General features: G+C 35.5%; 1 protein-coding gene across 7 annotated transcripts in view; it reads right to left on the bottom strand.

The window, feature by feature from the left end:
* Positions 1-12,956, bottom strand: part of LOC113514491 (actin-binding LIM protein 2) — a 97,126-nt gene that overhangs the window by 55,805 nt on the left and 28,365 nt on the right. The window contains exon 1 of one of the 7 annotated variants that reach the window (XM_052896891.1): positions 10,734-10,923. The exons of the other annotated variants lie outside the window; for them this stretch is intronic. Within the exon in view, the coding sequence (XP_052752851.1) occupies positions 10,734-10,893 (160 nt within the window). The 5' untranslated portion in view covers positions 10,894-10,923. Of the gene's footprint in view, positions 1-10,733; positions 10,924-12,956 lie in introns of those variants that run through there. 7 annotated transcript variants of the gene reach the window in all.

Here is a 12,956-nt window from a genome sequence, read left to right as displayed (position 1 = left end):
TTTATTTATATTTGCACTGACATATTTGGTACTAGGCTTTGTAGGTTACACTATTATATTACGGATGACCTCATTGAAATGGAAAGTAGCCACCGTAACGAGTGTAACATTGAGGTAATCGTTGCAATTATTTAATTCGCCTAAACAGTGCTCACAGCGGGGAAATCAACACGGACAACTGGAACGTAATTCAATGGCGCAATGCACTGAATGAGCGTTATGAAATCAGTTAATATGAAGTAAGTGAAGTCTATATACTGAACTAGATTCTAACGAGCGCCAGCTGAATAATAAACACCTCATAAGGTGGACAATATAACACAAGAAAAATGACAAAAATGTTCATGGTTCGAGTTCTTTAATAATTAAAGAATGATCTAAACTTCTTAGCCATTTCTTTGCAAATTTATACAAAATAAAAAAAAAACGGAAAAATGAGAAACTTTGGATTAAATACCAGTTTAGGTGGACAATAGAATAACTTAATCTAGTGCACTTCGAGGGGTTGAGACACAAGTATGAATATGATGCAAACACATTTAAACACTCAGCATCGTCATTGGTATTGCTCGGAATATAAGAAAGAATCTAAGGGTAGAATTGTATACACATTACGATTACATATTTATAACTTATAAATATCTAATCGTATCTTATAAATTATAAGTAACGTGGGGTGTAATTAATTAATTAAATAAGAAATATTAGTCTAAAATTATTTATGTAACATCTACAGAAGCAAAGTAATCGATATAGCGCGATTAATCAATAAACTTGATTGGCTATGAGCCGGCCACATAACACCAAGAACCGATAATGTAATAGATGGAAAAGTTATGATTACTAGACTAGACAGAACGATGACCTCGAAAACATTACATTGTAACCAAATCTATAAATGGAAGCAATTTTAGAATAACTTGAATAAATTTTCAGCTGCGGACTTTAAAAAGGATAACGATAGAATAACTGTACTATAGATGGTACAAAAAGCTAGTTGTTGCAATAATTTGCGAATTTCTAATGGTCCTCCAGTGATGTTCCAAGTCGTGGGAACACAAATTGTGAGAAACCATAATCTAGTAACTTGCGGGTTGGACTTTTGTAAAAATAACAGCTGAATCAATAATAAACGAGTCTGTTTTACACACTGTAATATGTATAACAACTACAATTTTCAAGAAACACGCTTCAGATAATGCTGGAGATTAATTATAGTGATGTAGAGCCGAGGGTGACATCATACATAGAGTTGTGTCGACCAGAATCCGAAGTTAACAATACAATGTGTATACAAATTGCTCGACAAGTATTGTGGAAATTTGCCGGTAGTCTAAGGCAACTATTTCCTAAAGTGAGTTCTGGAGAACATAAACAATACCGTGAAAAAATATGCTGGTTTGTATTTTATTTTACACTAGTTTTATAGTACTGATCGGTTAATTTTACATTCAATGCAAATGAATTACAAGAACATGCACATGCTCGATAGGCAGCTCATGTTTAAATTAATACAATTTGTAATCACAAACTTACTTATGATCTTCTTCGAATTGTAATGTTTTCTCAATGGACTAGAAATAAGGTTCAAGTCGACTAAAACGTTTTGCTTGGGTAATGTATATATACAATATGTTACGCGATATTTAATTGTTATCGATATTAATAACTTTTCTCCCTCCATAATTTTTTTACAAAATTGTAATCAATTTTTTTTTTATAAAAGAAAATTAAAAAAAAAATATAATTTGATGTGAGGTTCAATTAAATAAAATAACGCTATCTTCTGTGAGCTCAAAAGTTTAGGAGTCGCTGTAGTTGTAGCCTATTAGTTGTTTCTACGTCCGCCCCCTGCTAAGCCTCATTTCGATTGCGCGCCAAACAATCGTCTTATTATGCCTAATTACCAGCTAACAACATAATGGCACCGCGTTTGTTTATATTACGTGTAATCATGAATATTGCATGTTCACACATATTCACGGCGTCAACACGGGACTCATGCGCTGGTGTGGGAGGGACAGCACTATAATTAGTAACAAAGCTACAAGTGCACAGGGTGATAATTGATTTACATTTATCATCGTCATCACTTGTAACTCGTACATCGTCCACTACTAAATGTCTTATATTTACCTACATTAGTAACAACAATTTGCCCTACTGTTTAGTTCAAAGGTTAACGTACCTGTGACCTACAACAAGTATTTGTACGTATAAATAAATCGTCACGTTATTATTCTTTACTTCTCCATTGTACGCTACGTATGTGTAATACAACTGGGTACATACGATGACCTTGACCCCTGGATTTAAATTTTTCGCGAAGAGATACCAAAATATCGTTGATTACGAAAAACGTTATCGAAATCATTGCAGAATTAGTGCACTTCTATGCCAATCCTCTTACTAGTTGATATAGTAAACTAGTATTGTTATTATCAATTTTTAACCTCCCTGAGTAATTCGCACAGTTTGAAGATAGTTATGCAGATGCACGACTCCGTCGAAAAGGGGAGAATCTTTTTCGTTATACTATACAGTTGATAGGAGTTTAAATATAAATGCAATTTCATAAAACGTGAATCCAAGAGTAGAGTAGAGCAGAGCTGCGGTACATTATATTTAAGTGCTATTTTGGATTTGTATTCCTTTCAATTTAATTAACTCATTGCATACACTATAAAAACACACTAAAGTCCGGGCGCAATTAAATGTCTTTTCTCACAAGAGGAGCATATTACCAGACGGCTTTGTAAAATATTCAAATTTTCTTTTTCTTGCACTAGTGTACTGTGCTTCGTTCCCTCAGAAAGCCTTTTACAATATCCAGAAGATGAAAAGGAGTGGTAGGTAAATATTTGTTATTTCGTTACTACTGTCATTAGTCGACGAGTTTATTACCCGGATTTACAATATTACCGATGATAACGATATGATTATTAAAAGGAAAACTATATTCATGAAGTGAATTATTTTCCTCTGTAATATAATACGTTGTATTCACAAATTAGCCAATCACAATTCTTGGTATCATCAACAGAGTAAATAGCCGAGCGGACGGCTTTGTTATCCTCCTGACAAATAGACGAGGAAATAAAAGAAAATATCTGATGATGGCAATAGCAGATGCGACAAGGGACGGAGTCACGTACAGAGGTCGTCGCCCGACGCCCGACGTCCGACCGAGCGCGGTATTGGGGGCGTCGCAGGCGGCTGCACGCGACGCCGTCGCTGTCGCCGTCGTCACCGCCACCGCCACGCACCATCGCAACGGTCGTCTCGTTCACATATTTCAAATCGTTTATTTGTATTATACCACTAATTGGTTGCCTTGTATTTGTGTAGTCCATGGAGATGAGGCACTGGTGACTTGTAACACAGGTTCTTCAAAACCTACTATAAGCACCTATCTCTCACAAAATTGGTCTTACATATTTAATTGTACTACAATTTCTTACTTTTTACTGTCTTTTGTGATGAGAAAATAAACCATTCATTCATTCATTTAATCTTGGACAGCACGAGTCCAAATCATAGAAATCTTTAAAAAAGAATGCGCGACACATTCATTTATTCTCGTACATATCTTACATTCACGGAGAAAATAAAAAATCAGATCGAAGCACAAGTTTTAGGGCAGAAATACAGAGCGATTATGTTTACAATATAAAAAATCTCAATAGGTAGATAAACATTACGGTAATGATAATACTCGGACTGGAGCATAGGCAGAATTATATCTAAAAAAAAATATTATATACAAGCAATTAATATAACTGTATAATGCAGCTATAGACCGGAACACGAGTGTACACAATGAATTTCCGTAATAACAATGCGTGTGAAATATTGAATAATTCAATAAACAACTTCCTCGCATGTAGTACGGATGAAATGATTAATAAGTTCTCGCCGAGCCACTACGGACATTGCATGCGGTGTACATAACCATTATCATAGGTTTTATGGCATTTTTCCCATCAAAAACTTCAAACTTCGGAAAATTAACTAGCTAGCGGACCGAATCGATTATTTAAATACTTAAATCATAAAGAATCTTAGTTAGTACAAGAGTTGGTAAATGGTCGTTTACATCGAGCTCTCCATTCTTCTCGGTCGTGGTCGCTACACCGTACAACTGTACCGAAAGTCGAAAGGCAGCTTGTTACGTCCTAATTGCATAACGCCGCGAACCAATAAAAAAGAACACGATCAAGTATGAGTCAGAGCTTGAGAGCTGTCAGAAGCTTTGATAAGATCTATTGTTAAGTCTCAACGGCTCGAACGAAGCGCGCCTGGCGGTAATGTAGAGAAAAACAATCCAAGTCGATAAAATTATAAGTATACTACATTCACAAATAAGGAAATCTGCAAAGCTAACCAACCAACCAACAAGAAAGGAGGTTTTTGGAGATCTCATATGGGACGAAGACATGCAGAAATGTAAGGGATTTTTGAAAAAGAATTTGTGGTTTTAGATCATTATAGTAATGTCATTTTTATAGAAATATCTACTATCAAGAGTCGATATAACTAAAAATTGTGTCCCACAAAAAAAAAACCGAGTTCAATTGTGACAAAAACTTTTAAAACTGAACTACTGAACAGATTTTGATAAAATTTCTATGGGACCAATCTGTAAGTATAACCTTTAGGTAAAAAAGGATTTTCCAAATCGGTTTAGTAAAACTAACGGAGTTAACAAAACAAATGTAAAAAAATACAATTTAATTAAAAACCTCCTTTTTATTAAAGTCGGTTGATAAATAAAGTGAAGGTTACGACTTGCAGTTAAATATGTACTAATATATGACAACTAGCAGTTTAGTTATAAGGTACTAAACTAATAGATGACATCACGCTTCACCATTTAAAGCCATGTGGCTTTGTGTGTCACATCTGCATTAAAAAAGATAAAATATTGGTATTATGATAAAAATGTAAAACCACAATGGTTTTTTTTTATTGCGTGACTTTCGGTAATTTTTTTATTAAACGTATGAAATGTAATAAATTATAAAAATAAAAAAAGACCTAAACGATTAAGAGGACTACGGATCCACTTTATTTGAATTGTTTGAAATGGCACGCACCTATATTTTACAAGTTTACAACAATGAAATATGAACTGTACAACACATCGGTTTTAGGAAAAGAGCTCGCTCCCTATTAGACCTTGACAAGTGATCAACAGTGAATACAAGTTGCAAGTAACACATGAACCGTTGCCATCACACGATCGTGTGGTCACATGGCTCGTCTTATTGACCTGCGTGACACATTCACTGGGCGGCAGAGAGAGAGAGAGCCCGCAGTCACAGCACACTTAATTCAACAAATCGACTTTTCTATTGGAAACAACAACATGCACTATTTTGTACATAATAAAATTAATTGAAGGAGTCTTATATGATGTGGGATTGCCGCTTAATGCTCGACCGCGGCAATTAGTATCATATTTCTTCGAACTCTACACTTTACGAGTGGCAAGAAAAACTGTTAGTGCCTACACAATTGTTTTTATATCTAACTAGCTTTTCTCTTGCCGTGTGGTTCCGGCGTAAAATAGGCCACCCCTACCTTTCCCATGAGTGTCGTAAGAAGCGATTAATGAATAATAAAACTTAATGCTCGAGGAACAGGCAGCAACGTACCTCTTATATCACCAAAACCTAACTGCGGTTGCCAACTCACCTGCCAAGAATGGCAACTACTGGCAAAAACTTCAATAGTGAGAGATCTATGTTCAACAGCTGACAATGAACGCCTGATATGGTATATCGTTCCCCGTGTGGTCCCGGCATAGAATAGGCCACCCCTTCCTTCCTTTTATTCACGGTGGTAAGTTGAAGTCATGAACATCAGTTTAGAATAGTCCTCTATATAAAATAGAATTCCAGTGCAAAATATGTTTCTATACTAATAGATTTAGAATCTACGTCATCTATTAATTATAGAAGACATAACGTTTATAGACTGAGAACAAAATATTATCTCAATTTGTCTATTATAGGAATGAAATTCTCTGTACAAATTTAAAAAAAAAAATATAATGCAATTAGGTACATAAAAACTTTAAATTGTCTTAGTTCGCTTATTACACTTGCAATAAGCGCTTGTTACAAGAAAGTGACATGGTAAGAAGTAGACGGACGATAATTCAGTGCCGGTGCGGCGGGTCGTTACGTAACTCGTCCAATTGGCCTGGATGACGCATGCACTGGCCTGGGACTGGGAGTGACCGCCCGCGACCGCACTCCGCCGCTTGTACTCGCGACCACCGGCACAACGTACTACCACGTATGGCGATTGTTTGTTATAACATAACGTGATTTGATGAAATATAATTTCCTGATATATTGCAACATACATAAATGTAGTAGGTGATCTCATCATTTTGGGGTAGTACATACGTCTGAATATACATACATGTAGCGTGAATAAAAAGGATTCGGCACTTTGAATCCCTGAATATATTATAGAACATTACTTAAATAGAATTAAATAATGCTACAGTTCACAATTTCACTGCCAAACAAACCAGCTTTAGATAATATTTTATTTATTTTTTTTATAAATATTTACCTCCCAATTTGTTACTAGTAAAATATATCACCAAACAAAACAATTATAAAAACAACGGAAATAGAATTAACGCGTGAGAAGATCGAGTATACACGTTTGGTTCGTTTCCGGCATCAGAGTCCTGCTTCATTGCTGTATCAAGTGAGACACCCGCGACTGATCAAAGGATCAGAACAGATAATGTCGGGTTGGTTAACTGCGCGGAAACTAATCAGGCCACCTAGGAGAGTTTCCGGTGAATTTGTAATACCGCGACGTGTTCTCTTGTAGTTTGACATTACAATATTGCAGGGAAACAATAGTTTCGACACGTGATAGCAATAGAATTTAATAACGATCGAATAGATATAAATGATCAAGTAATTTAAAGTTCTAAATCAACACGTAAAAGTATCGAGATAATCAGACTATATAAATAAATAGGTTATTGAGAGACACATAATGTGTTATAAACAAGGGGAGAAAATAGGACATGCAGGGGCCAGTACACAACAAGACAGTTGTATTACCGACGAACTATTATATTGAATATGTTCATTATAATACGTATGACGCCAAGTTCAGTTCTTCACAATCGAAACTACGTATAAAACTAGACAGTAGAGACAAATCATTTATATATTAATAATTAATACATATTTTATTCCACAAAAAAACCTTCAATCGGGATAAAATTGATATATGACCATGAAGGAATCAAATTAATTGTGAAAAAAATCATCAAAATTGTGCAGAATTGACTAATACTGAGTTTTTTATTTAGTATTCGTAACACAGTAGTACAGCAATACTTCATTTTCTGTTTGTTACAAATAGAAAATACAGCATTACTGTTATCACAGTTCTATCTGATTTGGCACTGGTACAATTCACTTAATTGAAATACAAACAACCACGACTAATACTGGTGTCCGTGCGCATATTGACTATAACTTGCAAATCAATGCTCAATAGATCTAGGTAAGTAATCTATCACTAGCCAGACCATTCGATAAGGTAATAAACAATGCAAAACAGCGCATACCACATGCGGCAATTACAAAACATGTATTGTCCAATTGACATACATCACACGTACTGAGGTCAGTTGGTATTGCTAACTAGTGGGCTACTTCAGGACCTATCCACATACCGTGACCAATCGTGCGCATCACTTCGTTTAGTAAGAGCCCTAGTTGCCCACCCATGAATAAACTAAATTAACGTCCAATTATTAAATAAATCATTCAGTTCTTGGATTTATGTATTTTTTTAAAGATCGCATTGAAAGTACTTTAGTAAGAGTTTTGGCAATTATAAAATGTTTCTTTTTGTAAACCATATTTCTTCTTTGTCCAACTTCTCAGACTGCAGTTCTCAAGACACCGAAGTGTCGTTTACTGATCATGACTATGAATAATATTCATAGGATAATAATTATGAATTCTCATTGTTTAATCTGCACTTCGCAAATAACACAGTTATTGTAATTGCAAAGATGCAGTTCTGGAGCTATTGTATTATCTACGTCACGAATCACGACAGATGTTTAGCTACGAGCCGCAATACTAATGTCATTTTTTGCATCAACGGTTAATTGGCATAAGAAAATGACAGCACAGTAAATGATATGAGCAATAATATCTTGATAATGTCATAAAAAGACAAAACAATAAGATAGTAAAATAATAAATAAAAATAAAAATGTTTATTTGGGATCCTTAGCTTAATTTACAGTTTTTTGTAGGTTCGATAATAACTGCATTAGTCACAAAGAGACTGTGTCGCAGCTATTAACGCCCGCTCCATAACATGCGGTACAAAATTTAAATAACAATAACACAGGAGAAAATTAATAAAATTACTAAAAATAAAACTAATCAATGGAGATAGTAAAACAGAAAAGCAAATATAGATAAATTAAAACTATTGTTTCGACATCAGATTTTACCTTTCCTGTTTCTATTTGATCTGCTTATATTATTCTGTTACAATTTCCTGAAATATATCCATATTTGACTTTGATTAGACCGCCTCGGTGTTATAATAGTCTTTACTTTGTAACAATGTCTAAAAAATATATTTTATACACACAAAAAACGAAACAGTGTACTCTGTTATGTCCATGGTAGTGCTCATGTCTATAGGCGACGGTTACCACTTTCCATAAGGTGGGCCGTCAGCTTGTTTGCCATTCTAAGTTGTATATAAAAAAAAAAAAACATACGAATTGAGACCCTAAAATTTTTGTAATCTGCTTAAAATTACGTGCAGTTCTCATAAAACTATTTATTGAAGTATGAGCAATCGCGATGAGTGCGGTGGTGGTAAAGGTGAGCGGTGAGCAGTTATGTGGGCAGCATCACAGCCGCCAGATACTGCATTCCGACGAAAAGAATCTCTCTAAAACAACAAACGTCTCTAATAATAAATCGTGTTTGTTTCAAGTCAATCTACAGGAGGTACGCAATTAGGACTCATTATCGACTACACAACATGTGTTAAGGTAGGTATTTACACACCACTTCGAATTTATAGACCGAGTTTATATTATTGATAAAAATAGTGCAATAGATAATTTTGAAATAGTGTTTTAAACTAATTCTATTCGAATAAAAGATATGTATTACTTTTAAGATAGACACATATCAGTTTTATAAAATGAAAGTGGTTTTTTTTTTTTTATAAAACTTAGAATGTTAAACAAGCTGACGCGGCCCACCTGATGGAAAGTGATAACCGTCGCCCATAAACATGAGCAGTACCATGGACATAGCAGAGTATACTGTTTCACCTATTATACACTCCATGCGTTACCATTCCTGAGGATTAAGCTGTTATTCCTCTGTACCCTGTAAATTCACGCCATATCCCACCCTTCAAACCGAAACACAGCCATGCAAACACAACTGCTTCACGGTTGAAACACGAATGGGACAAACGACTTCTTTAAACGCAAACGTTTGAAGCAAACAATTTCATTGTAATAAAATCTATCTTGGGTAATGTTAAAACGATATCAGTTTCTAATGAAATGCATCGAAGCCCGTATATGAGATGGTTCAAATGAACGCTTCCAACGTTTATAATCACAGATTGGCTCTCTTAAACACGAACCGGATCCACCGGTAAACAAACATTGCAGCACATGTGCCCTCGTGTTGCGTTAGTTGCATACCATCACTCGTCACCCGAGCCGGCGTATTGTCGAGTCTCGTGAGTCGTGACCGGGCCACGACAATTCGCAAACACGACACTTGAGTACTAGACGGGGGACTCGCTACAATTCGCGAACAAGGTCATTGGCGAAACAAACAGCCTTTGATTGGATTGGCCATTATCAATGTTACATACAGAAAGCGACCAACATCCTCCTATCTATTAAACTGCCCCTATATATCTTCCTTTTCACTAGTTTGTTTATATAAAAGTGCTTTGCTAGTTTATCTACCGTCGTACTAGCTATGCTTTACCCGCGGCTTCGATTGGCATAGTCAAAAGCACTTCTCCATTTCGTATAGTACATGTAAACCAAATTTCAGCGAGGGGAAGGTATTGTTAGTAATGGGGGTATAATAGCCCTATTGAAATAAACTCTATCAAGTCGAAGTTCACGCGGTTTCTCCTGTATAGTAACATGGTAAATTCGAATTTTCCATAATAGACCAACTGACCTGCATTAATCTTCACTTATAATCTCTCACTGTTGTCTCGCGAATGTGTACCGATAGCGCAGGCGAGGTTACCATTTCGTACCACTCATAAAAAAATATTCACAATTATTAAGCCGCTAAGAGGGAACAAACACATTTTCACACTTTTAACATTGTGTTCACGTACTGGCCACTAATAATATTGTAGGTACTGGCCGGTAACAATCTGTTCCATTTGTTATACCAATGAATAAACCAGTGTTTAACCACCTTGGTTACGTACCACTACAGTAAGGATGACATTTTTATGCAACGATATTAGTAAACAAACAATAAACGCTTGCAACAACATCATGTATTCACTAGTATTCCATTATGACCCTTTACATACTGATATTTATAAATATGAATGTAGCCATAAATAATTCATGTCGCGCTTCCAAAGACCTAGAAAATCAACAGTATATACCGTAGAGAGTATTGAGACACGAGTCATGTCTTATTTTACAATACCCTTGTGCAGCTTTCGAGCGCAGCAGGCGCGGACCATTACATCACCGCCTCGCCGACACACAGGCACGCACACACACACACGCAACGCTCTAACCATCATATAATGCACTGATCGCCTGTTTACAAGTAATATAAAGAGAATTAAAGTTTTCACAAACATTTTTACGATTCTTTACCGACAGAATATAATAATACTCTTAAGGACCACTTTGTTAGTCGTCTGTCTATCAGTTTGTCAAGACTCTTTCTTTCCAAAGTGTCTCTATCAGTAAAAATGTGACTCACAAATACGATAAAATCGATGCGGTGTCCTTTGAGACCTTGCACCTTGGTAATCTTGATATTTAAGTTTCTTTCTACACATCAAGATATTATATATACATAAAATACATACATATATAAAACATTTTTAAAAGTTGAAGAAAATCGTTACACTAAAAGTTCATGAGCATACAATAAAAGCTGGAACATTAAAACAAGTCAACGAGCTAAATACCTTATATCTGAAAGAAGCTTAGTCCTTACTAGGCTGCATTTACGAATAACACATTACACTTTAGACTAAATATATATATATATATATATATATATATATATATATATATAAAAGTAAAATTGCACGCTTGCTCTAATTTAGGTAATGTACATTTCTTGTTCATCTTGTTATACTTAATTTTTTGTTTTTCATTTTAGATTCTTTCTTTCTTTATGAAAATAAAAATCCTCATATAACTTAGATTTTTTATATCTTTTTAAACGTACTTTAATACTTTTTTTTATACAACTTAGAATGGTAAACAAGCTGACGGCCCACCTGATGGAAAGTGGTAACCGTCGCCTGTCGACATGAGCAGTACCAGTCTATAGTCAGTAAATTCACGTCATATCCCACCCTTCAAACCGAAACACAGCCATGCAAACACAACTGCTTCACGGTAGAAACACGAATAGGACAGAGGTACCCAAGCAATCAACTTTTGTACAAAGTCTCCCTCTGGTTTTTTTTTATGTGCAATAATATATTGTATGCTCGTAATCGCGGTGCCTCTCATATGCAAATGTGCAAGCAAAGGGCGACACGACGTCTCTGCAAAAGCTAGCCCGCATGTCTGTGCATACATCGTGCAATTTGTCGAGAAAATTTTACATTCTCAATAAGACTTTATTACCATACACATAAAGGATACACTAAATGATCAATAACAATCGACGGCATTTTGAATGTGAGGTGTTTATGGTGAACTCTTTTACGAATTGATTTTTCATACATAATACTTGAGGCCGCCCAAGATGCAGTCGTGCTTTTATCACGATAGATGCAACTGAGCGCTACGACGAAAATAAAATATACATAATTCATTACGAAAGTACATCATCTACAATGATTACAATATTAGTATTAAGTAACTAATACTTAGTATAACCAATGCTTAAAATTTTATAGTTCTTAAAACTCCATTGTAACTTACTTTCATATAAAATAGTTCTTAATTTATGTGTAGAAACTCAGAAGGAGGGTAATCTCTAACAACTCGACCATTGGGTATTTACTTTATCTTTGCCTATACAGTGCGTACTCTAGTGTCGCCAAGAGTCGATAGGAAGGTGACTTTACGTCGATACGATCCGGAGTTCGCGAACAACAAAAAAAATAATAAGCGGAGTGACGCCAGCCGCAGCCGCCACGCCGGCTAACCTTGACCTTGGATCCGCGATTCCGCGCCACTACCACGAGCAGGAACATTAACACTCGATTGCATTCACGCAACAAACTCGTAAAATATTAATATATTATACGAGTACTTACGACAGACACTGCACCGGGCCTTGATGTGGTTACGATATTGACACTTTCGTACACCGCGTGCCTATTTCCAATTGGTTACCAAAATTTTAATTACTAACTTATTAAAATTCAAGTACGTAGCGATATTCTAATAAGACATGCGTAGGTGTAAAGGCGCATTGTATATGCATTTGTATAACCTTGTAATTAGATATTATTATCGTTGTTAAGAAATTGGAGCTGAACTTTCAACTGATGCGATGTAAAGTTCTAATCATGCGTCCTAAGAAATTATATATTTATATAATAGTTATCATTATATATAGCGGTGACAACCGAATCGGATATTACTTAAATTCATGTTTGGATCATTTAAAAATATTGTCACGCGCTTCGGAAGGCACGTAAAGGCGTCGTTGTATTTTTGCTAGAAGCCT

Source organism: Galleria mellonella, unplaced genomic scaffold, assembly GCF_026898425.1.
Source record: "Galleria mellonella isolate WM207_F2 unplaced genomic scaffold, CSIRO_AGI_GalMel_v1 utg35, whole genome shotgun sequence".
Taxonomy (NCBI): Eukaryota; Metazoa; Arthropoda; class Insecta; order Lepidoptera; family Pyralidae; genus Galleria; species Galleria mellonella.
The sequence above is the reverse complement of the archived record's forward strand: the minus strand, read 5'-3'. Positions and strand labels throughout refer to the sequence as shown.